Genomic DNA, 26,379 nt, shown 5'->3' with positions numbered 1-26,379 from the left:
CACCCTGGGGCACCCGCTGGCCCACCACAGACCTTTCTGGAAGGACATGCTGGAGTCGCGCCAGTGGCGAGGGACGTGTTTATCAGTTCCGAGACACGTTTACATTTAAAATAAATATTAGTTTAATAAAATAGACGGGGCACTTTTTCCTCCGGGGGAGGCTGGAGAGAGGGAGCTCGAGGGCCTGGTCCGAGCCCCAGGGCGGCTGCGGGGCATAAATAGCAATAAATACACATAAATAGGCGGCGCTCGGTCCGGGAGGCCCTAGGCCCCGCGGTCACCGCGCCGAGCGGGGCAGCACGCAGGTGCAGCCGACGGGCACGCGGATGAACTCGGCGTGGAAGGCGAAGGCCCCGGGCGTGGGCGCGCCGGCGCGGGAGCAGGGCCGGCGGCGCAGCACCAGCAGGCTCTGGCGCAGCCGCACCGAGTTGAGCGCGGCCGTCTCGCGGCCCGTCCTGGCGTCGATGCAGCCGCGGCACAGGCACTCGGCGAAGGCCAGCTTCTGCGGGTAGCGGTCCTCGTCCGTGTCCACGCTGCGGGGACGGGCAATGAGACTCCGAGTCCAGCGCTGCCCTGCTCCTAGCAGCCAGCCCACTGGTCCTGCGCCCCGCCCCCTGCCCAAGCGCCCTCCCCAGGGAACCCGTCCACCCCCCGCCCCTGCGCCCCTACCCAGGGTCCCCGCCCCCTGCCCAAGCGCCCTCCCCAGGGACCCCGTCCCGCCCGCCCTCTGCGCCCCTCCCCAGGGACTCCGTCCCCCCGCCCCCTGCGCCCCTCCCCAGGGACCCTGTCCCCCCCCTGCGCCCCTCTCCAGGGACTCCGTCCCCCCCAACTCCCCCTGCGCTCCTCCCCAGGGACCCCGCCCCCTGCCCAAGCGCCCTCCCCAGGGGCCCCGTCCCGCCCGCCCTCTGCGCCCCTCCCCAGGGACTGCGTCCCCCCGCCCCCTGCGCTCCTCCCCAGGGACCCCGCCCCCTGCTCCTGCATCCTGGAGCCCAGGAAGTGGCCAGAAGGGGAAAGGAGGGTGGTGCAGGGGCGGTATTTCTCCCCTGCCCCTGATGACAAGGTCTGGGCTGAGGTCCAGGGCCAGCAGCAGCCAGTAGCCTCGGGCTGGGTCAATGGGTTTGCCAAGGGGCGGGCGCCGTGCCATGGGGCAGGTGAGAACGCCCCGCCCTGGGGGGGCAGCCGCAGCCCTCACCGGTATCGCCAGGGCGAGATGGAGCGCTGGTGGGTGTCCGCCTCCAACACCTCCTCCGGCCGCAGCACCGGGCACTGGGGCTCAGCCGGGCGCCCCTCAGGTTGCCGTCTGTGGCCGGCCGCCTCCAGGCTGGACACCAGGGCCACGGGCAAGGCCTGCTCCCACTTGGCAGCTCGAGCCAGCAGGTGTGGGGGTGGCTGGCCAAGGGGCAGTTCCTCAGCCGAGTAGCAGCGGGGGGCCCCGTGAGAGTGGGGCGTCCCCCAGAGCGGGGGGTCATGGTGGGCCAGGCTGGTGGGCAACCAGGTCAGAAGCAAGAGGCTGGGGAGGAGCTGGTGACACAGGCGGGTGAGTGGTCAGGGGGTGCCCAGTGAAGGGGCGCCTCACTGCCACCCAGCTTGCTCTGTTCCCAAGGGAAAGCTGGGGTACAGCCCTCCCTCTACAGATGGGGCCCAGAGGCACCCAGCACACCAGGGCTCCTAGGGCCTGGTGGGGCTGCCTCCCCTCCCTCCAGACGGGGTTTCCCAGGCCCATCCCGAAGTCCTGCTCCCAGGGCTCGGGGAACCCCGGCTGCACCGTCTGGTGGGGATGCCGGGAGCTGTGCCAGGCTCACCATCGTGGGCTCGCAGCAGCCTGCACGCCTAGCGGCTGTCCCAGTAGTGCACCTGGCGAGGGACCTGGCGGCCCCGGCTCTTTATATCTTTGGCCACACCTGGGGAAAATCCGGGCACTGATTCCTCCTTGGGAAGTGCCCAGCCACAGGCACTTCCTCCTCCTGTCCCCGCGGGTCCCCCACCCCTCTGTGCATCACGTCACAGACACGCGTGGAGCCCCCGTGAGGTCCCATCCTGTTGTCCTCCCCCCGGGACCCCACCCATCTGGAGCACCTGCGCACAGAGCCACGCGTGGTCCTGCCCTGGCTGGGTTCGCCCCCGCCTCCTGTGAGAGCGTTTCGGTCCGAGCCCGGAGCAACTCGCGGCTCTGATCCCACTTGTCCCATGTACCCGGGGCTCTGGCACCCGGGGACAGGGGGCCTGATTCACGGCCTGGGTAGTCCTGCACCTCCCCTGTGGGCGGGCGGACATCCAGGTTGGTTCTGTTTTTATCTAAAATGGTCAAGGACGGGTGACCGTCATCTTTGCCTTCCTCCTGCACAACCTCCGTCGCTCCAACCTCTGCCGCCTGTCGTACCCTGGATCTTCACGTGGCCTCTCCCGTGCCTCTCTGTTTTGTTCTCTGTCTTACGAGGACACGGGTCCTTGGATTAGGGTCCACCCTGATCCAGGACGACCTCGTCCCTCAGTCCCTGAAACCCTCATCCGAAAGCAAAGGCCCTTTTCCCAAATAAGGGCAGGTTCACAGGTAGGGAGGGGTCAGGATGTGGACAGATCTTTAGGGGGGACACAATTGAAGCCACACTACACCCCCTAACAGGACAGACGCCCCTCGGGCTGGGAGGCCCCCCCAAAGGTCATACGAGCTCCTTGGGGTCAGGGACTGTCTGTGCCGGTCCCACCTGTTTCCAGTGTTGGGAGCTGTGCCTGGCCCAGGGCAGGGCACCCCCTCCCTCGGCCTGGCAGGGCTGGACTGCCCCCAGCACGCACACTGCTCCCCCCCACCCCCGCCTGCCCAGCTGTGGCTGCTGGACGTCAGCCCCTGGGACGGGACGCGTGGACCGGTGCAGGGCGTGCCGGGGGCAGGGTGCTCTGACCTGGCATCTCAGGGACCTTCTTGCCTCAACACCCGAGTCTGTGGGTCGAGGGGGTTTCCCGGGGATGGCAGGCTCAGGGGAGGAAAAGGCAGGGGGAAGGCACAGGGAGAAGGAGGCAGAGGTGCAGAGAGGACCAACTGGGGCCACCGAGATCCACAAGGTGCCTTCCTCAGGGCGCAGGGTGGGAATGGAAGGAAAAGGTGATTTCAGTTGGGAGCCCTTGTGCAGTGCACAACCTGCTCAACCATACACTGTGCCGCTGGGAAGTGAGGGGAGGAGGGGGAGAGGGCAGGAGAAGAAAAGGAGAAGCCAGAGGGAACGAGGAAAAGGAAACAGGAGTCCAAGGAAAGGGGGGGGGAAAGCCCCACCCCCAGGTGAGGCCGGTGACCCCACCTGGCACCAGGCCCAGGGATTCTGGGCGGGGCCTGGTCGGGGCAGTGAGGTCAGCCAAGTGGGTGAGAAGGGCAACAGGTAAGTGGGAAGCGTGACGGGGACTGAGTGAGTGAACAGGAGCAGGGAGCCCCCCAGGGACAGGGGTGTCCTCCGAGGACCCCACCGTGACCCTGAACCTGCAGGAGGCCCCGGGCTGGATGGACTCGAGGCAGAGGCCGGTGAGCCCAGCTCCTGTGGCCACAGGGAGTTCCTGCTTCCTCCCACCAAGTCGTCCTCCCAGGCGGGCCCAGGCACAGGCCCCCGGGCCCCAGCGCTCCTCTGGCCCCAGCCTCCTCAGCTGTGCTGCTTTTTCTGTCTTTTGTAGAGACGGGTCTTGCCGTGCTGTCCAGGCTGTTTCCCACCTGCTGTGAGGGCTGCAGGTGAGCCCGAGACAGGGCCGCATGTCCACCCGTGCAGGCCCTTCCCCATGGCGCGTCCCCGGCTGTCCGGGTGGGGGGGCCCTGATGGCCGGTCCCGGGGAGACATTCCCAAGGGAGGCGGAGCAGGGGTCCGGGTGGTGTCTTGCTCCTGTGGCCACTGAGGCAACTGTAGAAGTCCCGGGTTGGGCAAGACTGGAAAGGCAGTGGGAGGAGGGCCTGAGGCCATCCTGGAGGTGGTGGCTGGGTCAGGCTGCTGCTCTGACCACATCCTCAGGCCACGCCCCCAGCCCCAGTAACAAGGCGTGAGGGGACAAGGACCCACAGCTGGGGGCCCTGCAGCCGCCCTCCTGGAGGGGGTGGGCCTGGCTGGGGGGCGGTCCGCAGGAGGGGTCTGCCACCGCTGGCCTCAGCCCCTCTGTGGCTGCTGGTGGCAGGACGGGTCCTTCCCAGCGGGGAGAAGGCGGCCAGAACTGAAAACCTGATGGGTGACGGCCGGGCGAGTCACAGCTGAGTGTGGGAACCGGAGGGTTCGTGCTGTGGCCGGCTGGCCCAGCCGCACCGAGTGGGGTGGCCGATGGGAACCGCGGGTGGACCGGGCGGCACCTTCCCTGAGGTCATGGCGCCGTGCCTGGCTCTCCCCTGTCCGGTGGGATTTCCCTGGCAGGGATTCCTGTGGGCCTACAGGTACGTGGGCGGGAGCTCGGAGGTGGGGGAGGGGCGTGCTGGGGGGAGCGGGCAGGCAGGGGCAGGGGCTGCAGCCACAGGGTCTCCCTAGTGTGAGCTGCCCCCGCCTCGTGCTGGGCCAGGGGAGCCGCCCTCTCCCTGAGGGGAGGAGCCAGGGAGCACCCACCTGCCACCCAGGCCCACCCGCCCCCAGCTCCCGGGCCCGGAGGGTTCTCTCCACTGACCTGTGGTGCAGTGGGTGGCGGGGTCTGGCACCCTCCCAGGATGGGGCTCTCTGCACCAGGGTCCCCAGAGGGAGGGACAGCCAAGCTGGGGCCACTGCCACCAGCTGCCAGTTCACACCTGGCTCTGCATGGAGGGGACCCAGGGCCCTCGGGGGGAGACCTGGTCTGGCGGGGCTCCCTCGGCCCCTGCTCCTCCTCCTGCCTTTAGTTGCCACTGACCTCATGGGTCCCCGAGGCTGGGTGGAGTGAGCCTCCCCCAAACGGAGCTGGGAGGACAGACAGCAGCCAGTACCCTGGGGGCCATCGGTCCCTGGGATACACGCCGTGACCCCTCCCTGGGGTTGGACCCCCTTGCCGACCTGCCCAGGCCCAGGGCTGCGAAGGTGGCCACCAGCTCACGCCCCAAGAAGCCCCACTCAGAGGGGACAGGGCTGGGGAAACTGAGGCACGGCGCTCCACAGGGGTCTGGCCAGGCAGGTGAGTGGGTGGGACCCAGAGCGCAGACCGGCCTCTGTCTCCACTGCGTCCTCCCTGTCAGGGGCAGCGCCAGGCACAGAGCACAGGGGAGGACAACTGCTTATCAAAATATTTTATTTTAGGAGACCCCTCAAAAAAGACCCTCCACATTAGACAGACGCCCCAACAATACCCTTAGCCTTTTTTTTTGGTCTTTTCTTCTGGATTTTTTTTTCCTTTTTAAATCAACTAAAACAATTTGATGTTTAAAATAAAAGACAGGAAACGTTTCCTGATGAGACCGTAGTCAAGAATATATATATTTTTGATCCTGGGGCGAGTGAGGACGGGAGATGCTGCCAGCAGTCGAGGGAGTCAGCGCCGTGGTGCCGGACTGGCGCGGCAGGCGGCCTGCCGGGCAGGGAGGCGGCGCGGGCCAGGCTGGCGGGCGGGCGTATAATTTACAGAACCGGTGCTGTGTCGCTCGCGCTGACCTGTCTGCCTGGCGGGAGGCTGCGTCTCGTCGCTCCGTGTGTGTGTGTGTGTGTGTGTGTGTGTGCGCGTGTGTGTGTGCGTGTGTGTGGCTTCTTTTCCGGCTGAGAAACTTTTTTTTTTTTTTTTTTAATTTTTAAAAAGAATCACAGCCAAAGTAAGACATTAACTGCAAAATCCAAAACGGCTGTGTTCACCCTATTTATAAAAACGTGAAGTCTGCCAGGGCCGGGCGGCCGCTACACCTTCCCGGGGATCTTGGCGCGCTTGCGCGCGATGGCGTCCTCCACCGCCTTGAGCTGCTTCAGGAGCTCCTCCCGCCGCGACAGCGTGCTGGCCTTCCCTGATTTGGTGCTGGCGGCCGCGCCGGCGTCCGAGGCCTTGCCTGGCACGCTGGTGACCTTGCTGGAGCTCTTCGACTGCGGTGACACCTGGCGCTTCCTGCAAGGGGGGAGGGGACCCTGCCTGAGAGGGGACAGGGCACACCCCCCACCCCAGCCCACCCCCGAGCTGCGTCTGCAGGTAGAGGGGGCAGTGTGGCCGTCCCCGCCCGGCAGAGTCCCTGCCCAGCACCGGCAGGGCAGCACGCGGGGCAGGAACGGGCGCTCTGGCCACAGCCTCCCAGCTGTGGCTGCTCCGGCTCCCAGGAGCAGAGCCCTGGCGGGGGCCCAGCCCCTCCTCTCGCTCCTAACCCAGCCTCCCTACTCCTGCGGCCCCTCTGTGCCCAGGGCTCCCTGGGGAGGTCTCGGGAACCACGCCAGGTCCCAGCCTGCACACACCAAGGGCCGGGGCGGGGCTGTGGCGGGTCCCCCCCACCACAGGCAGCGCTGCAGGTGCTGCAGAAACCTGCCCTGGACAAACCGAATTGGCCGTCCTGTCCCTGTACCGCCCCACGGCGAGCGCCTTGGCTGTGTCCAGGGCCTGGGCGGGACTCACCTGTCTGTGGGAGCCGCAGGGGCTTTGGAGTTCTGGCCTCGCTGCCGCTCTGGCTTCGGGGAGCCCAGTCTCCCACCAGACTTCCGGTCCCGAGAACCTGGACATGGGGACGGACATTAGGACCAGGTGCTGGCCACAGGGGTGGCAGAGATGAAAGCCTGGGGCAGCGGGACGCTCCCGCGCTCTCAGAGGCAGCGGAGCGCCAGGCGCCCAGGCCACCCCAGCGTCGCTGCCATGGCGGGACGGCGCTGCAGGTGTGGGAGCGCTCACTATCTGACGAGACACAGAACTCCCCTGGCTTTGAAAAAGCGTACTGCACAGGTCTTCACTACGCAAGAAAGCCACGGCAGTTAAATGAGAGCTCAGCCGTGTCTTGTCCCCCACCGCCGAGACGGTGTGGGGGTCGCCGCCCGGCACGGCAGGCTCGAGATGGCTGAGGGTCAGCGGGAGCCCCGTGGCCGGCTCCGACCCCAGGCCCTGCCTGCCCCCCCCTCCCCGCCCCCCGTCTGTCTGTGGGGGGCTTCTCTGCCTCTATTTCAGGGAGGAAACGTGGGTTTTAGCTCTGCCCATCGAAGCCGGCCAGAAAGATCTGGTCTCTCCACCCGGGCAGGGGCTCTCGAGGTGTGGCCCAGGACGCTGGGGTCCACCCAGCCCACAGTGACACGGGGACACTGTCTGCTCTCACTCCGTCCCCAGGAGCCCAGGGTTCAGAGAGGCCACTGGCATGTGCCCTCCCAGGGCCGACAGGCCAGGTGTCTTCTGCCTGTCAGACAGTAAGATTCATGAAAATCTCCACGCCTCCTGCTGTTTTAGAAAATAGTTATTTTTGGCCGGGCGCTGTGGCTCACGCCTGTAATCCTAGCTCTTGGGAGGCCGAGGCGGGCGGATTGCTCAAGGTCAGGAGTTCAAAACCAGCCTGAGCAAGAGCGAGACCCCGTCTCTACTATAAATAGAAAGAAATTAATTGGCCAATTGATATATATATAAAAAAAAATTAGCCGGGCATGGTGGCGCATGCCTGTAGTCCCAGCTACTCGGGAGGCTGAGGCAGAAGGATCGCTCGAGCCCAGGAGTTTGAGGTTGCTGTGAGCTAGGCTGACGCCATGGCACTCACTCTAGCCTGGACAACAAAGGGAGACTCTGTCTCAAAAAAAAAAAAAAAAAAAAAAAAAAAAAAAAAAAGAAAATAGTTATTTTTAATAAAAAATGGCATTTATGTTAAAATAGTGGTTTACTACTGTTACAACCACAAAACCGCAAGTTCTTTGGGTTCCTCATATTTTTAAGAGCAAACGGGGTGCTGGGTTCCAGCAGCCTGAGCACTGCTGGCCCCGCTGGCTCTGCGTGCCGGGGCGGCTCACCTCGGTCTGGGGACAAGTTGGCTCGCTTGGCTGGAGGAGGACTCTGCCGGTCCTTGTCTGACGGCTCATAGCGCTTCCTGCTGCCTTTATCTGCCGCCTGAGGCAGGGGAGAGGCCAGTGAGGACACAGCAGTGTCCTTGCACCTGCGGTGACCTCACCAGCAGCCTGCCCTCTGCTCCCACGTGACCCCCTCTGGGGTCAGGGTCCCCCGCCACATGCCCATGTGGCCCTGCAGCCCCCCAGGGAGGAGGGCTCCCCTGCCGGGCCAAAGGCACGGCTACTGTGCGTCTGGGCCCTTCAGGCTCCCGGGAAGGCACTTGCGGCCTTGTCTGCTGCCCTCGGGTCCCTACGGGGGTGCAGGGGACCCAAGTGGGCCGGGCCTCACGCCCTTCCCGCCTCCTGTGCAGACTTGGGGGGGATGCTGAGGGTGGGGCCGGCACCTCACTCAGGCTCCCCCACAGAGGAACGTGCGCCAGGAGCTCCCACCGCCCCACACTGGCGGCCTGGGCATCAGGCAGCGCCAGCAGGGCCTCGCCTCACCTTGTTCAGCAGCGTCAGCTTGATCTCCTTGTGGGGGACAAAGGAGCTCGGCTGCGGCTGCCCCGGGGCGGCCTGCTGGGGCGTGGAGGGCTGCTGGGAAGACTTCCCGCCTGCCGGGGCCTTCGCAGACTTGGGCGGCTGCGTGGATGAGTCCCTCTTCCGCTTCTCCTCTTTGACGCCATCCTCTTTCTTAGACTTCCCTGCCAGCGACAAGCCCGCGGTCACGGGGGCACGGGGGCGCGGGGACGGCTTCCCGTGCTCCTCCTGCGAGTCTCCCCGCAGCGCCACGCTCCCCCGGACGCCAGGGGCCCCACGTACCTTTCTCCTTCTTGGTCTGCGCTGGGGTCGGGGACCTGGAGCTGGCGGAGGACACGGGGCTGGCCAGGTCCGCATACATGTCCTCCGAGTCCACGCTGTGCACAGAGCTGCTGCTGGACGTGGCGCTGGACACCGAGGAGACGCTGCTCACGCTCAGGGACCTGGACACACACATGCACGCCTGTGCCACGGCCCCGGCCACGGCCCCGGCCGGGATGGGGGCCACTAGCGTCCCCACAGGCCACTGTCACCCACTGTGTTTTTATGGAACACGAGACTCTGGGGGACTCTGGGCAGGGGGCACCTGGGCCACTGCACGGCCGTCTCACTAGCAAGCGCCAGGCACCTGCTGGGAAGGGGAACAGGACCGAACTGACCCAGCAGTGGGGACAGAATTGGACAGAGGAGCCCTGGCCACATACAGCAGAAGGGAGGTGGCTTCAGCCCACGGGAGAGACTGAAAGCCAGGTGAGAGGTCTCGCTCAACCCCAGGGCGGAAGGGAAGACAACCCTCATCCCACAGGCAGTTCCGCCGGAGTGAGTTCCCTTGCCAAAGCCAAGCCTGATGTGCCCGGTGACCAGACCCTGAGTGCCTGGGGAGACACTCCCGCAGAGCTTCTTCCTGGGAGGGAGAAGCGGCCACGCTGACAGGGAGGGGACCTGGGGAGGGGACCCAGCCAGGGCCCAGCAATGACCTGGATCGAGAGCTGGAGCCGCTGTAGCTGCTGCTGCTGCCACTGCCGCTGCGTGTCCGCCTGCAACACAAGCCGCACCACGGCTCAGAGCCGGCCACCGTGGCCCCGGGCAGCCCCCACCTCGGGAACTCACCCCTGACTCGGAACTGAGTATCTCAGGGACCGCACTTCGCAGTGCAAAGACAGCCGCTGCCTCCCCTGGGAAGACTGCACGGCACGCCCGCCACGCGCCTCTCCCCACCCTGCGGCGGGGACATGGAGGCTCCAGGAGTGGACGACTGGCCAAAGCCATGTGTGTCGGGGCTCGGTGCGTGGGCACCGCCGACTCCATGGGGCACCGAATGCCGGGCGCTCACCTCCTGGGGGGTGTCCTGGCTTGCCGCTCCTTCCTCCTGGCTTCTCGAGGGTCTCCTGGTTTGGCGGGCTCAGGGGCAGGGGGGGTGGCTTTGGTGGCCTGCGGTGGGGCGGGAGGCGGGGCCGGCTTCTTCACTGGCTTCTCCCTGTGGGCAGAAGGCGGCTCAGGGCCCGAGTGGCTGGGAGGAGCCCCACCCTTGGGCGAGCCGCGTGTCCTGTGCACAGGTGCTGTGACGCTGCTTCCTGCTGGGCCACGTGGCGTCAGCACAGCCAGCCATGCCTCACTTGGGATAAGACACACTCGCGGGCCATCCCCGCTTGCTTCAGTGCGCTTGCCGGGGCGTTGGGGCGCAGAGAAAATGTCCCTACAAACATTTCCTCCCGGCCAGCATGTTTTAGATCTGCTGCACGTTACCATCCCAGCCGTTGAGAAGGAGCAACGTGGCCCAGTGGCCGTCCACCCTTGCTACTTTCAGACACAGCCACGGACTTCCTGGCTTGGAGCTTGGGGGAAGCCACTCCTGAGGCCTGCCTGCCAGCTAAGACCTCAGATGGCAGTGGGGACAATGGCAGCGGTGCCCAAGCTGCGGCGCAACCCCGATGGAGGCGCTTGCCCCCAGGGAGAAGCACGGCGCCCAAGGCCTACGGAGGAGGGTGCCGAGGCCGGGCATCTGACACCAGGGCCCCTCCCAGCCCCAACCCCTTCCAGACGCCCGGTCCTCAGCCCCGGAGGCTTCTCCACCTCTGTGGCTGCAGCACGGCACGGGCAGGGGAGGCAGGGCCTCTGAGGACCCGGCCAGCCAAGAGCACGAGCTTCTCATGGGCAACTTACCCAGCTTTTGCAGGGGGCGGGGCTGGCTCCCCCTTAGTTCTGACGGAAGGTCTGTGCGGAGAAGGCGTCGGGGACGGGGATGGGGACGAGGAGAAGGACCGGGACCTGGGGAGCAAACAGAGGCATGAGGAGGGCTGGGTGTGGCACGGCCCAAGCCCACGAGGACCCGTCCCAGATCCTCAGAGACCGCCACCATGAGCTGCTATCGTCTAACTCAGTTTCAGACTGTTCCGTCACTTGCTAAAAACACGTGCCCACAGTAGAACAGAGGGCAGCCAGCACTCCTGGGGGGTCCCTGGGAGATCAGGGGGAGGTACGAGGGAGGGGAGACGCTGCTCTTGACAGGGTGGGAACATGGCTCACGCACCCATGGAAACACCTATGGGACGCGGCCTGGTCTGGCCACGGGGCCACAGGCAGATGCGGGTGAGGTCTGGGCTGAGGGGGGACCCAAGAGACCCAGTGGTTGGCAGCTGAGAGCTGGGGAGTCAGGACTGGCCAGGCGTGTGGGAGGGGGGCTCCAGCTGGACTGTGACGTGTTTCCAGCGTTGGCAGGTGGATGAGCGCCCAGGAGGTGGCCAGGCTGCTGGGGGAGCCCAGGCTGGCTTGGGTGCGCCTCGGGGTGCGCTGGTTCCACCGTGCCTGACACCTCAGGCTTCCTAACTTGTACGTGAGGCAGGAGGGGAGAGGCTCAGGGGTCTATCTCCCCCCAGCCTAAAAAACATCATGTGGGATTGTCAACATTTCCAGACAAGCAGTACCAACAGGTGCAATGGGACAGGCCTGGGCTCTTGCAGCCAGGCACGCCAAGAGTGCCAGAGCTGCACGGGACAGCCACCTGCTCATGGCCTGCACTTGCCCCACCTGCTGGGCTGCCTGCCCCGGAGGCCCAGCAAGCAAGGCCTGGCCTGAAGCTGCACCCGAGTGGCTCCTGTGGGACCGCACAAGGCGGCACCACCAGCCGCTCCCAGCCCAGGCCTCCTGTCACCCTTCCCTGAAGGGTCACTGCAGCTGAGCCTCGGAGAAAACAGCCACCAAGCCCGGGCCTGGTCAAGGCCTCCTTGTGGCGCGAGGTTCTGGGCAGAGGCGACCTCTGCCTCCATCCACCCGAGGACCCAGGGCCCGTGGTGGAAGGACGCCTGGCCCTCGGGCTTCAGTGACCGCACAGGTGTGCGCAAGGGAGGGCACAGGGTCGGACCCACCAGGAGTCCCTGCTCGGCCTCACCCGGGCTTTACCACCCAAGTAGAGGCCGCGCAGGGAGAGAGGCAGAGCCAGCTGAGAGGCTTACGCTCTAAGTGAGAGAACACTGTGACGCTGACACAGGAATCAAGTGGAACCTACGGAGAACCGGTGACAGAGGGCAAAGGCCCAGTGGTGCCCGCCTGCGACGCTGGACCCTCCCTGCCCTCTGAGGGAGGCCGCCCGGCCGTGCCTGCCTGTGCCCGTTTCCTGCCCTTGCTCATCACAGCCGCCCCTGGCTTGGCGTCCCCAGCCTCGATGGAAGGCGACGTCACCGGCTTTGTTCTCAGGCTCTACCCTGAGACTGTCGACTGGACCCAGAACACAGGTCACACTCAACTGTCTCCCCTACACCACCGCGACTTCACATTTCCAGAGGCCCACACTTCGCAGCCTGGCTCAAGCTTCTTCCCATGCTTCACGGGCCTGTTTCTGGCAGATGGCAGTCCCAAGTGCCCGAGCTCACCTTTCCCCAGAGCCCAGGACGTGGTGAGACCCAGGCTCGGTCCTGCCCCCAGGGCGCCCACAGCCAACCCTGAGGACACCTCACAGCTCTCTGCTGCTCTGCAGAGACCTGACGCCATGGAAAACGGGTCCCACACACCATCTCCAGTCCGTGCTCCAGCCCAGACTCAACTGCGGCAGCCATCTCCCACTGCCGCCCAACCCCCTTGCCACTGCGCCCCAATAACCATCTGCCAGGAGGGTGATCAGCTTTACTCCAGGAGTCTGGGGTTAACGCTTCCGGAAGCAGCAGGGGAGAGGGTGTGGGGTCTGTTCAGGGGTTGGGATCATGATCCCTCCTGCCCACACGGCCTGCAGGGGCAGCGGGACCGGCACAGGGCCTGACCGGGCAGAGCTGGGCGCTGGGCCGCCTCTACTCGCAGTCTCCCTCTGGCCTGGGTCTCTCCTGTGCTGACGGGGGAGCGGGGAGTGGGGAGCAGGGGGTTCCCGCGCGGCAGAGCCAGACAGCAGGGACTGCACCGGCGAGACGCTCCTGTGGGAGGCAGGTGGGTGTGGGGCGCTAACATGTGCTGGTAAACGTCCCGTTCGATGCATTAACCTGTGACTGCTGTCTTCTACACATATGGCAACCAAGATTTGTCTAAAATTCCCTTTTCAATGCGAAAAATACGACAAAGTTGTTCAAACCTTCTAGAGCTTTCTGTGATGATGCAAACATTCCACATCTGTGCTATGCAAAACGACAGACACCAGCTGCACCCGGCCGCTGAGCACTCAACGTGCGTCGCGTGCAAGTTTCAGCCGGGGCCCCCAGGGCACGGTGTGGTTCTGGAGGGCGTGGCTGGAGCTGTGACACCCAGGGCTGTGCCTCTGACTCCACGGAGGGTCCGCGCCACGCCATCGCCTCCACGCGCACCCACGCGGGAGGGACTCTGGCACCCGCCACACACCGTCTTCAGAACTTGCCACCAGACACGCCACTCACTGAGCACGCTCTGAAAACAAGCGCCCAGCAGACAGCCACCTGCCACCGAGCGCAGTCGTGCCCAGCTCCGGTGGGGTTGCAGGCCCTGCCCGGGCCTGGGGACGCACCTGGACCGGCTCCCTGAGAACGAGCTGTGTCTGGAGGACCGGCTGGAGTAGGAGCTGTAGGACGAGGACCGGGAGCGCGACCTCGAGGAGCCAGAGCCGGAGTAGGACGAAGACCTCGAAGACGACCTGTGGCGTGAAGGGGGAGGGAAGCGTGGTGAGAGAGGGACCTGACGCTTAGTACTGCGCACGGGACACGCAGTTCCCCAGCGCAGACCTGGACCACATGGCTGCACACGCTCACACACACAGACACGATGCAGTCCAGGCCCCTCAGTGGAGAACGGTGTCTGGAAACCCAGTGCTGGGCATCACGTGTGCCGAGTGGACAGAGCCAGCTGTGTCTGCGCTGCCCCTGCCACCCGCGTCCACCAGGAACCCTGACCTCCCAGCGGGCACCACAGGGCCCCCGGCCCCTTCTCTCCGGGGAGCGAGGCCTGGCCCAGCCGCACCACTCGCTTGCTGTGTGCCCCAGCCTGACCACACGCGAGGGTTTCGGAGCTCTGACCCGACTCCCCAGAGAAGCACGCTAGCCAGGCCCCAGGGTCCCGCACAGCCCTCCTGGTCTCCAGCCCCCGCCCCTCCCTCCAGCGTGGCCGTGTGAATCCCCGAAGGCGGCGAGGCTGGCTCACTGGGGCCTGCGCCCCACCGTGGGCTGCCGCGTCCTGGCTGATGCTGCCGGTTTGCTCTGGAGGAGCGTGAAGCCTCACGGGGCTCTAGGCGTCAGTCCTGCCTGGCACTGGGGCTCTGCCGACCGCACAAGTGCCTGTTCAGTCCTGACTTTCCTCAGGCAACGACGCCGAGAGGAACAGTCTGGCCAGGGTGTCCCCGCCTGACCCAGCGAGTGGGCGTGGCCGGGGGTCAGGGCAGTGGTGTAGAGCGTGCCTGCGCTCCCGGGCGTCACAGCCGCGCACAGCCAGCCTCGTTACCTGGAGGAGTTGGAGGCGGAGGCTGATGAGGCTGATGTTTTCCGACGCCTACGTGCCCGGCTAGGGGAGACGGAGACCCCGAGTTTCTTCTTGGGGGACTTGGATCGGCGCCACGGGTCCTTCCACTCGTCTGCCCGCTTCACCTGCGGCCCTGTGGAGGCTGCCTCCTTCTTTGGTGGCTCAGCTTGACGGCTAAAATCACAGAGGAGTTAGGGACTCTCGGGCCACCTTCTGTTTCACAGCCATGCTGTCTGGCTGAGGGAAGCTAGGGGGCGGGACTGCACAGTGGGCTTGTTCAGGGAAGAAGAGGCAACAGACGTTCCACTTACAGAACTTCTCAACAGGACAAGCAGGGCTCCCGCCATACACAGTCACAATTCGAATGTCTTGTTTTCAGGAGAACACCCCTCGCCCCCACCCCCACTAACCAGAATGACAGTCACTTTCTGGGGGTGTCATTACTTTATCTTCCCAAGGAGACAGAGACTGTGCTGTTAGCTCTGGGAGGGACAGGGATGGTGTCTGCCCCTCTGATACCTTGTCTCTAGCACTGCCACATAGCAGGCGCATAATGAATATTTAAGAAATTAAGAGGAAAAAAAATCACCTCTTGTTTTCAAATGCAATAAAAAAGTTTGTGACTAACAGACCCAAGCCTTAAATATCTTCCTTGCTCTCTGACTGATGTTTAAAGAGATACAGGGCTGAGGGAGGGCGGCCAACCAGCCCTGAGGGAGGAAACCGAGCAGAGCAAGTGGGCGCACAGCCCCGGGGCTCCTGCCTGGGAAGGAAGGCGGCTCAGCGCCTGCCAGGAACACCCACATCTCTGAATTGGTCCCTAAATCCAAACGTACACCTTTAAAGAGACCCAAAACTCATGGCCCCAGAACCAATAACAAAGTAGCTTCATTTCAGTTATGAGTAGAGAAAAACTGAAAATGTAAATGCTTAATATGAGAGTATCTGCAGATCCTATAAAATCTATATTTTTAATTATTGAAACACCATATAAGTTCACTTAAAAATTTTGGAAAACATGACAAAGTAAAAATAAGGAAATAAAAACCACCTGCTCCCTCACTCTACGAGGACAGCCAACATGCAGCACCCTGTGCATCTCCTTTACGTTCTACTTCATCGCACACACGCGTGTGCACATACACGCGCACACACAGACCCGGCTGTGAGCGGGAGCCCCTCCCTCCCCCCACGCCACACACTGCGAGACGGGGGCTTCCTGCCTGCGTAATAACTGACTCCGATGTCACGTAATCTAGACACTTCTATACGGTTAGCTGTTTCTACCTTTTACAAAACACACGCAACCTTAAAATGAACTTTTTTATATCAATCTTTGTGGACATCTGATTTTTTTTAGGGAAAATCCCTAAGAAATGGACACAGTGGTCAAAGCAGATAGACACTGCAGGTCCTTGGTGAGTGTTGGTGAAGATAACCAGGACACCTGCCCGCAGCCTGCACCCGTCCCACCTCACTCCCATGCCCAGCACCCTGCCCACGGATCCCACAGGTGCGGGAAGGGAAAACGGCTCTCCGCGGCTCCACTCTGCGTCTGCGATGGGCACTGCTTCTGTGTTTGCTTATATCTTCTGAGCTCTCCGCTCTTGCCCTCTGCCTGTTTTCTAACAAGCTCTTTGCATGCCAGCGCTTGGACCCCGGATGCCATTTTTCCCAGGCCATCTGCCTCTCGGGGTGTGTGACGCCGCCCTTGATGTGAGTCCCTCGTTCCTTCCAAGCGCACGGTGGGCTACAGCCCTGCTTGCCCGCCTCCCCTGCTGTGCTCACACCTGCACCCGGGCCCACAGACCCCCAAAGTCACCAACACTTGACTTCTGGACTCCTTGGTGCCACGTGTACCCCCCGCAGAACTTCCTCACAGCTGTCCCTGCCCACCGGGCTCTGCGGTGAAACCTATCAACAGCATGGCCATTCATTCGTGTCTTCCTTTAGGGGTGTCAGTAAAGGGTAACAGTTTTCTGCATAAAAGGTCCTGTCTTTAAAAAACAAAATTTTTTTTTGAGTCAGACTCTCACTCTGTTGCCCGGGCTAGAGTGCCGTGACGTCAGCCTAGCTCACAGCAACCTCAAATTCCTGGGCTCAAGCAATCCTCCTGCCTCAGCCTCCTGAGTAGCTGGGACTACAGCCATGTGTCACCACGCCTGGATAATTTTTTCTATATATTTTTAGTTGGCCAACTAATTTCTTTCTATTTTTAGTAGAGACAGGGTCTCGCTCTTGCTCAGGCTGCTTTACTGTGAGTGGGATTCTCGGCCACCAGCGTTTTACTCACATCTAGCTTTGCTGTGACATCTACTTATAGTCACACGTTGACACAGAAACAACATTGCCTGTTTTTGTTTTTCCCCTCAAGACAGAGTCTGACTTTGTTGCCCCAGGCTTGAGTGCCATGGCTTCATCACAGCTTACTACAGCCTCAAACTCCTGGGCTCAACGATCCTCCTGTCTCAGCCTCTTAAGGAGCTGAGACTACAGGCACATGCCTCCACATTTGGCTAACTTTTCTATTTTTGGTAGAGATGGGGTCTTGCTCTTGCTCAGGCTGGTCTTAAACTCCTGACCTCAAGTGATCCTCCTGCCTCGGCCTCCAAGAGTGCTGGGATTACACGTGTGAGCCACCATGTCTGGCCAATTGCCTGTATATATTTTCAGAACTTCTGTTTAATTAACCAACCAGCCAGCAAACACCAAGCCTACTACCTGCTGAGAAGCCAGGACGGAAGCAACAGCAAACATTTAAAACTTCCCCAAGCGCACACTAAATCAAGGCTGAAGTCCCTGTCATCTCAGCCCAGAACCCCAAGAACTATTGCCACATCCAGGTGTCCCTGGAAAAGTAATCTGGGAAGGAAATGAAAACCTGTCTGATGATCCCACCTGTCACGGGCCACTAGGTAGCTACTTTCACCTTTACACTTCCTGTGTACTCTTATCCTAAAAGCACAGCAGGAAAAGGAACAGCCAACAGTCATGAGGACGGTGCAGCCCTACCACCACAGGGAGAGAGAATGGACAGGAAGCAAGACGGCGATCAGTGGCCACCCTCCCCTCTGGACACAGCCAGGGCAGGAGCCAGGAGTGCTGAGCTGGCCCCACGCCCAGCTTGGAAAGTAAACTAGCCAGAGCTGCAGATGCACCACCGCGGACCCTGCACAACCTCTGAGAGTCAACGTTTCTCCCCAGGAAGAATCTTTCTCTCCCTCTGGAGTTAGTAACATTGAATTTCAAAATGAACTGGCACTTAGAACACCAGGGCCAGCCCCAGGCCTGGACGGTGTCATTAGTCTCTCCTGCAGGTTCTGGACAGGGGGAGTCAGCCCCCATTCTGAACGGGCTGCTCCAGGGTGCACCCCACATGGAGTCCAGTCCACGGAATCCACGCTCCCCGGAGCACGGCTGCAATCACCGCACAACTGACCCTTGTTATTTCTGACTTGATCACACAATGACTCACTGTGATAAACCACCTGGTGTTTGCTTTACAATAATGATGTAAGATTTCCTCTAAAATACATTTAAGTTTAAAAATTAAGTGAAAATATTCAGAATATGCAAATATGTAGCAGGTATCACTAGTATCTGGAGACAGCAAACCAGCGGATGATGCAAGAACTAAGTCGGTCTGGGGTCACTCTGGAGACTTCTGAAACCAGATGTCAATGCACCGAACCCAGGTGGGATCTCCCAGACCTGGGACCCACGCCGTGAAAGGCGCGGCTGCAGACTTGGATGCACAGCTGGAGTCGCCAATGTCAGTGGCAGGGTCTTGGGAAGAATAGTGGACAACCAGCAAAGAGCTCATTAAAAAAATTTCACTTGACCGGGCATGGTGGCTCACGCCTGTAATCCTAGCACTTTGGGAGGCCAAGGCGGATGGGACTGCTCGAGGTCAGGAGTTCAAAACCAGTGTGAGTGAGCGCAAGACCCCGTCTCTACTAAAAATAGAAAGAAATTAATTGACCAACTAAAAATATATATACAAAAAATTAGTTGAGCATGGTGGTGCATGCCTGTAGTCCCAGCTATTCGGTAGGCTGAGGCAGGAGGATTGCTTGAGCCCAGGAGTCTGAGGTTGCTGTGAGCTAGGCTGACGCCACGGCATTCACTCTAGCCTGGGCAACAAAGTGAGACTCTGTCCCTCCCCCCCGCCAAAAAAAAATTCACTTGGACAAAACGCCCACGTGCCAGTGTGGCAACAGGCAGAACAAGACGCTACCTGTCAACGGACAAGGCCGGGGGGTGACAGCCGTAGGCATCTCCAGCCAAACCCTCTTCCTTACTTCTCCTTCTAATTCCTTACAAAGTTTTCCAAAATCAGTATTTTTTACATTACGGAAAATTATCTCAAATGTAAAACATTCTAGCGCATTGACTACTACGTGCTCTCAGGAATTTTACCCTAACTGCTTTTAGTGACACATTCTCATCTCTTAGCAAGGAGGAAAAGGAAGGCCCCTGCTGAGGGCCTGGACGGGATGACCAGGGCACGGCTGTTGCACCCTGGGAGCCCAGCACAGCCAGCACCTCTGACCACTGCGCTCGTGACCTGGGGCTGACTGGGCTGGGGCCGTGGGGTGGCCACCATGCTCTGACCACGAGTCTCCAGGCCCCCCGGCCATGACACAGGGCAGACGGACAACCACCCAGAGGAAACCCTAATTAGACCTGGAAAAACTAAGCAGATAAAAAAACTAAACCAAGACACAAACCTGCAGGGTCACCACGCCTTCCTGCTGTGTGCAGCCTGGCTCCTCCCCACAGGGAGAGGAGGAGGAGGGAGGAAGCCCAGTGTGAACTGAAGAGAGCAGGTCGGGAAGACCTCAGTCAGCAAGGCACTCACAGCCAGGCAAGGGCAGCCCTGGGATTTGCATAAACACTCAACACAAGAAAACTCTGCAGATAATCCCAGCCAAGGAAGGGGCCTTCCCTACACACGGGACACTGCTCTTATCTTCCAGGCACTGTCTTCGTTCAAGGCCGGGGAGATGCTCCGAGGGGCAAAGTGCAGCTGCGCGCCGTAAGCACGCTGCAGGCAGACGAGGCCCAGGCCCGGCAGCACAGGTCGCGCCTCACACCCCACGAGGCCAGCCGAGACGACCGTGAGTGCCGCAAAGGCAAGGCCGTCGCAGCACGTGTGTGTAGAAACTCCCACCCGAGCAGCTGCCAAGTTTGGGGTCAAAGACAAAAACAACGAAGGTTCTTCTCTGAAACCAAAGGGCTAAACATCCAACAAAGAGGAAGAAGGTGACACAGACGGTCTCCCTGGCTGCCCCTGCTCACACTCACTGCTGGAAGCCCCGAGGCACCTTCCACGGCGCCCATCACCTGCCCGCTGTGAGCACGGGGCCACAGACCCGTCTGCGCACCTCCGTCACCACAGCACAGAAAAAGCCAGAGCAGGTCCTGAGTGCCTGTCCCACGGCCCACGAGGTCCCTTCGCCCTCCTGGACTTGCTGCCAGGCCACCGTGCATGACAGCATCACAACCCCAAGGGATGACCCATCGCAGCCCTTCCTGTTCACACACCTGACAAGGCCTGATGGACTCCTGCCGGCAGCAGACACTGAGCCTGACGACGCCCCCTCCCTGTGAAGCCCCTCCAGGACCACGGCTGCCGTCTACGATCCAGCCCCTGCACACACCCTCGGCCCGCCTCTGCCACGGGTGCTGCTGGCCTTCCCTTGGGGGCCTTTTAACACACAAACAATGACACAGACAGACTGTGATGGAACCTGTACGTCCCAGGACCCAAGCGCACCATGAATCGACAAAATAGAGCCAATTCCAAGCGACGTGCTCTACTTAGAATTTTGACAATCCCAGGAGCCCAGGCTGCAGATCCTGCCCGGACATCCTCCAACGCAGCAGGGCTTTCCTGAGGGCCGGGAGATTCGTGACCTCTGCTCCCTGAGAGCTGCCTTCGCCAACGGCAGCCCTTCCAAGGGCGAGACAGACAGCCCTCCCCCCAGTGAGGGTCGACAGACACAGCACGTCGACCTAAAGATGCGCACGGTGCATCTGAACTTAGTCCTGGGCAAGTGACGTAACTACTGACAATGCAACTACCTATTCTCACCCACGTGCATGTTAACTTCCGATGAACAGAAAGAAAGAAGAAAAAACCACTTGCGCTGCCTCAGTGGCGGGCGAGCATCACTCGCATTTCCTGCCGTTTCAGTGGTGAGGGTGCGCCACCGAAACGCAGTCTCAGACCTCCCCAAGACGAGCAACACTGCCCTTGCTCTCTAGCTCACCCCTACTCCCACCTAGGACCCCACGAGGAATAAGGGGTCTCCCTCTGTTGCCCGGGCAGAGTGCGGTGGCGTCATCACAGCTCACAGCAACCTCCCACCGCTGGGATCAAGTGACCCCCGCCTCAGCCTCCCAGAGTGCTAGGGTTGCAGGCAGGAGCCACCGTGCCCGGCCTGTAATTAGGTTTTAATGGAAGACATGGAACACCACTATTTTTCTATCCACCCAGCTGTATCAAACAGCTGGGCAACTTGTGGAGCCTCATGGGGCAAGCAGTCTAGAGACGGCTCAGCCCAGCCAGGGCCCTGACCTGGAGGGGCCATGCCAAGAGCCCCCGCGGGTGCCTGTAATGGTGGATCGTACCAACCCCTGCACACACTGTGCTTTTTCCTTTACATACATACATGCGGATGAAGTTTAATTTATAAATTAGGCACAGTAGGAAATTAACTAATAAAACAGAACAATTATAAACAATATACTGTATAAATGAAAATTAAGTGAATGTGGTCTCTCTCACTCTCAAAGTATCATATTGTACGACATGCACTTATTTTCAAACCACAGTTGACTGTGGGTGACGGAAGCGGTAGAAAGCGAGCCCGTGGATACGGGGGAACTTGACTTTTCCTCGGAAATGCCCTGGGCACAACGGCTTTCTCAGAGCCAGGAAGCTAAGCAAGGCCCAGGAAAGATCAGAACGACAGATCAGAAAGGTCAAGTTTCTCCGGTGGTAACAGGAAAACCAATGACTGAACCAAAGTCGGCACTGCAAGTACCGGGTAATCTCACGTTGGCAAGTTCTGAGCAGGCCGCCCAAGCAACCTGCCGCTCCACGGCCTCAGGATGCCAAAGGCAGCCCCAGAGGGTCCCGGACGAGGTGCGTGTCTGCCACGCTCAGGAGGACAATTCATCATGACTCCTGACATTCGGATCCCAGACGTGGATGGACCCCACTCCCGGAAGACATCAGGGGACGGCGCTGAAATGGAGGTGAGGAAACTACGCACACACGGCAGCCATGCCGGGCAGGGCTGAAGAAGGATGGCAGCACTCAAGAAACCAGGAGTCGCCAGAGGGAAACCCAACGCTAACTTCTTGCAGAAAAGACAGTGGAGTTCAGCGGACCAGCCAGAGCAGACCCCAGTGGCTGTCGCACTTCCCCACAGCTTGGGCCAAGGGCCACACAGATATGCCCACATCTGTAAGACATGTCCCAGCATGGAACAAACATGAACAGCAGCACTCACACACGTAGTGCCTCTTACTGCGCATCACACCCTAACCCTAACCGGCCCCTTTCCCAGAAGGTGAGTCTAAACTGTGTTTGTCACCCTGTAGGGGGAGGCTCTTTGAAGAAACTAGCTAAGCCAGCTGGCCCCCTCCCTGCCTGAGACCCCGAGACCCCTGGGGCGCCTCCAGCGGCAGGTGAGGGGCTCACACAGGGCGCTGACACAGACGTCTGCGAACCAACCAGGAAAAGAGGGCGGCTTCAGCGACAGCAAAGAGCCAGGCTGAGCGAGTGCCAAGGCCAGGTGTGCCCCGGGGCGAGCCCTCCCCGGCCTCCCGATGCAGCCCTGTGGCGGCACAGCCGCACGAATCCGCCTGGACGTCTGTGCCAACGGCTCACAGGCAGCCAGGCAGTCTGTGCAGGAAGGTCCCGGTGACGCTCGTGTGCACGGTTGCATCACCTGCCCGCGCCAGCCGGGGGACATCACACTCGCTGGCCTGACTGTGAGCACGCCACTGGCCCGGCTGTGAGGACTGGAAGCAGGTTTCACAAAGGGGATTTACCCCTGCTTATGTGGATGCATTTCACAGAACTGGATGGAAGGTTCTGCGTTCGTCGTAAAGACGGATGCGAGTCCACACCATGGCAACCGCATCTGGTCAGGAAAGCGCCGGTCAGGACATCCTGAGGCAGATTCCAACAGTGCGCCAAGCCCCTCTCCGCATGGAACACCTGAGCGGGGGAGGAAGCGCCTCGGAAAAGAGGGGTGTGAGGCTGGGTAAGAAAAAGGGACTCCCCAAAGGACAGGGGTGAGGGCTGAGTGGCCACTCAGACAGTTTGGGCGGCACTTCCCATCCTGACCCGTCCCGGGAGAGGCCCTCGGTCCTGGCCCAGGACGCCCAACCTTGGTGCCCCCCCCCCCCCGGCCTGCCCTGCTGCACGACCACACCGCCCGCTCCTGAAGCCGAGGGGGACGCAGCGCTCAGGCGTGCGGGGCTCGTGGGGACAGCGACCCAGCATGCGCGCTGCTTGGCACAGGCCGACCACCCGCGCAGACGCCACGCTGTCCTGCGCAGAACCCTTCTTTGCTGTTCTGTTCAGCAAATGAAGGCAAAGTCTTGCCGAGCGGCTCTCCCTAGATGAAATTACATCATTCTCCTATTTCAGGTGAGGAAAGTTCTTTCTATCCACCTGATGATTAAAATTTCCCAGCCCGTCACAGGCGAGGCCATTCACCCGGGAGGTCACACACACGTATGTTACTGCCAGGGAGTCCAGCTGCTCTGGAAAGAGCGGTCACACCAGTTCTGGCTGACAAGGGAAAAGGAAGCAGGAGCTCCATGCTGGAAATTCTGCTCTGGCGAAACCCTTGCCCTCCGAGCAGGAGTGGGCCTGGCAGGGCTCCCTCGGGTGATCAAAGACAGACTGGAGACTCCCGAGCACCCAGGAGCCAGGCCCACTGGAGATCAAAGGCGGCCGAGAGTCCCAGTTCTGCGGCCGGGGGGGGGGAGAGAGAGAGAGAGAGAGAGAGAGAGAGAGAGAGAGAGAGAGAGAGAGTGTGTGTGTGTGTGTGTGTGTGTGGGTGGTGGCCACAGGAGCACAAATGAGTGCTCTGAGGGGCTAAGAAAGGGGACATGAGCCTAACAGGAGGGAAATGAACCAGGTCGGAAACAGGGTGGGAGACTGGCTCTGCCCCGTTGGTGATGAAAGCTGGGTCCGATTTCAGGAAGAACCATTTGGTCCCGAGTTTGCTGAACCATGCCTGAGCTCAGATCAGACCAGAGAGCATCTGAGCGTTCACTGATCCCGTCAGAATCCATCAGTGTCTGTGGGTCCAGAGCTGCGGTCGGTGATCTGCTGCCCAGTGTGGAGCCAATAAGTGCCACCACCTTTGAAGGACTCTTGGATTCGTAACACACCCCTCCCGGAGAGGCCAAGCAGCACTGGGACCACAGAGGAACGCTGGAGCCGCACACACGCCTTGCCTCCTTGCGGCCACAGCAGGGAAATGACACCTGGCTGTGGGCGAGGCCGTCCCCTAAACCTCCGCTAAGAGCACACAAACTCCTGAATATAAAACCTTTGAGCTGAAACACAGACACCTGACGCAGAAGACCACCCACCACCGTTTCTTGGAAACAAGGAGGATGCATTCGTAGGGGCTGGAGAGGGAGGTTTGTGGCCAGTGTCAATACGTTCCTAAGCCACTGAAGCACTAATGGGACTCACACACCTGCTACACAGCAGACTGACCTTTGACCTGGACGTCACAACCTGGGCCTCTGCTTCACAGACCAAGGATCTGGACAGGCATGGAAGTGCCGCTCTGTCAATCCGGAAGGTGGACTGGGCTAGCTCTGCTTACAAAAATCAATCTGCAATTGTGTCAATACTACGGCACCTGGCTGTGTCACATGAGGTAAAAATGCAGGCTGCTACCAAACCCCAAACTACCGACGGCACTCGGGTGTCAGTGAGCACCAGCTCGGGCAGGGCTCTGTGGCGGCACCGGAGACTGCAGTGGGCCGCAAGACAGGCTGGCGAGTGTGTGCTGACGTGCCCGCAGGGACGGCGCGCACTTAAGAGGCATGCGTGGGCGGGAGAACAGGCCGGAGGGGAGATCTGTGCGTGCAGGGATCTGAGTGAAGCCCCGGAGGCGAGGGGCAGCCCGTCCACACACAGGGGTCTGCCCAGGAGAGGCCCCAGGGGGGTCGGGGTGGGTGCGGCCCTACGGCTGAGTCCACAAGCTGGGGGATTTGGGACACTGTAGGGGAGGGGGTCTTTCAAAACAGGGCATGAAAAGGCCAAACAAGACAGAGCCACGTCGAAGTCAACAGCAGCTTTTCTGTTCGGATGACTACATCAACTCCAGTATCCCTTAAAGAGTGACTACTGTAACGTAAGAAGATTCAAGACACCTAAAATGTGTGATTTATTTTTAATGTTCTTTAAGAACATTACTTTGCTGAATGTTAGGAGAGTATGAAAAAAACAGTGCATTTGGAGATGTCAATTCATGGAGATCCGGAGGATAGAAAGTCACAGCGGCCCCTGCACAGCTAAGAACCGCCGTGGCCACGCGTAACCCACACAGACAGACCACGAGCCTAAGCACCCACTCACAAATGCACCGGGCACAAGAAAAGGATGGCCCAGTCACGTGGACAAGATGAGGGGACCAGGGGCTTGCGTTCACCCTCTGGTGGTGGCGAACCCTCCCAGACCAGAGCCCCAAAGCCCTCTTGAAGGGAAGCGTGACTAGAAACCATTAGGGCCAAGGATGGGGCCCACGCTGAGCTGCATGGGGAGTGTGGCCCCCTCCAAGGTATGGCCCCACGTGGCCCTGGCCATGCTGCTGTCCACGACCAGGGGTCTCGAGGAGCCCAGCTCTACTTGCAGGTGTAGGTAAGACCTGATTTTTATGAATTAAGAAAACACGTACGCAGCCAAGAGCCTTGGAATAATCTCGGACTACTTCCTGAGAGGGAGCTGCTTTGACCCCCTTGCTCTGCTGTGTAGGCTGGAGTGCAATGGTTTGATCACTGCGGCCTCCAACTCCTGGGGTCAAGCGATCCTCCTGCCTCAGCCTCCCTACTACGTGTGACTACAGGGCACCACCACGCCCAACTGATTTCACTGTTTGTAGAGACGGATCTTTTCGCTGTGTTGCTCAGGTCTTGGACCCCCGGCCTCAAGCAGGAGGCTCAGCCTGGTAGCTCCTCAAGTAGTTACAACAGTGACCACAGGATCCAGTAATCCCACTCCTAGCTGTACACCCAAGGAAAACAAAAGCGTATGTCCACAGAAACATTCACATTCACAACAGCCAAAATGTGAGAATGGCCCGATGTCCATGGGTGGATGAATGGTCAAGAAAACATGACCTACCACGCAATTTTCCACCCAGCCACAGAAAGGAATGAGGCACTGACACATGCTACCACAGGATGAAACTTAGAAACATTACTCTCAGCAAGAAGAGCTGGCAAAAAAAGGCCAAGTATCATGTGATTCTGTTTCTAGGAAATGTCCTGGCCAGCAGGTCCTAGACACAGAGAGCAGACTGGTGGCTGCAGGACAGAGGGGTCTGGAGAAAACGGAGTGACTGCTAACTGAGAAAAGGGTTCTTTCTGGGAGATAAAAGTAAGTGTTCTAAAACTGGACATGGTGATGGCTACACAACTCTGTGACTATTCTAAAAACCACCAAATTGTCACTTTGAATGGGTTACAAGGCACATAAACGGTATCTCAGAAAAGCCGTACACACGTACACACACACACACACACACACACACACACACACACACACACACACACGCCTTTATCCAGCTCTCTGACTCTCCAGTGAGGACCACCCTTCTGCTCTAACATTCAAGCACGTTTGAAAGAAAAGAAACAGGCTGTCCTGGGCCCGGCTTTGGGCCTTTGGTGGGGGTCCCTGCTGTGCCCACCAGCAGCACCCTCACATCAGCAGAGAGCGCAGGAAGCCCCAGCCGCTCCGCCTGCGTCCCAGCTGCCCAGCGTCACA

At 60.6% G+C, this 26,379-nt stretch overlaps 2 protein-coding genes across 6 annotated transcripts in view; both read right to left on the bottom strand.

Annotated features, from left to right (window-relative positions):
* Nucleotides 1-277: 277 nt before the first annotated feature.
* IL17C (interleukin 17C) lies at nucleotides 278-1,723 on the bottom strand. The gene is made up of 3 exons (XM_075995586.1): nucleotides 1,652-1,723; nucleotides 1,193-1,521; nucleotides 278-533 (listed from the first exon to the last, which is right to left on the bottom strand). Exons 1-3 carry the CDS (start codon nucleotides 1,721-1,723, stop codon nucleotides 278-280), a joined length of 657 nt encoding a protein of 218 aa, XP_075851701.1.
* A 3,471-nt stretch (nucleotides 1,724-5,194) lies between these two features.
* ZC3H18 (zinc finger CCCH-type containing 18) overlaps nucleotides 5,195-26,379 on the bottom strand; it is a 57,590-nt gene continuing 36,405 nt past the window's right edge. For all 5 annotated transcript variants that reach the window (XM_012737143.3, XM_075995865.1, XM_075995864.1 and 2 more), the window contains 10 exons: nucleotides 14,328-14,519; nucleotides 13,402-13,527; nucleotides 10,605-10,709; nucleotides 9,775-9,918; nucleotides 9,419-9,478; nucleotides 8,724-8,884; nucleotides 8,406-8,605; nucleotides 7,866-7,962; nucleotides 6,505-6,601; nucleotides 5,195-6,009 (listed from right to left, as the gene is read on the bottom strand). In XM_012737143.3, the coding sequence (XP_012592597.1) occupies nucleotides 5,808-6,009; nucleotides 6,505-6,601; nucleotides 7,866-7,962; nucleotides 8,406-8,605; nucleotides 8,724-8,884; nucleotides 9,419-9,478; nucleotides 9,775-9,918; nucleotides 10,605-10,709; nucleotides 13,402-13,527; nucleotides 14,328-14,519 (1,384 nt within the window). In that variant the 3' untranslated portion in view covers nucleotides 5,195-5,807. The remainder of the gene's footprint in view (nucleotides 6,010-6,504; nucleotides 6,602-7,865; nucleotides 7,963-8,405; nucleotides 8,606-8,723; nucleotides 8,885-9,418; nucleotides 9,479-9,774; nucleotides 9,919-10,604; nucleotides 10,710-13,401; nucleotides 13,528-14,327; nucleotides 14,520-26,379) is intronic.

The sequence above is a fragment of the Microcebus murinus genome, chromosome 20 (genome assembly GCF_040939455.1).
Source record: "Microcebus murinus isolate Inina chromosome 20, M.murinus_Inina_mat1.0, whole genome shotgun sequence".
Lineage (NCBI taxonomy): Eukaryota > Metazoa > Chordata > Mammalia > Primates > Cheirogaleidae > Microcebus > Microcebus murinus.
The sequence above is the reverse complement of the archived record's forward strand: the minus strand, read 5'-3'. Positions and strand labels throughout refer to the sequence as shown.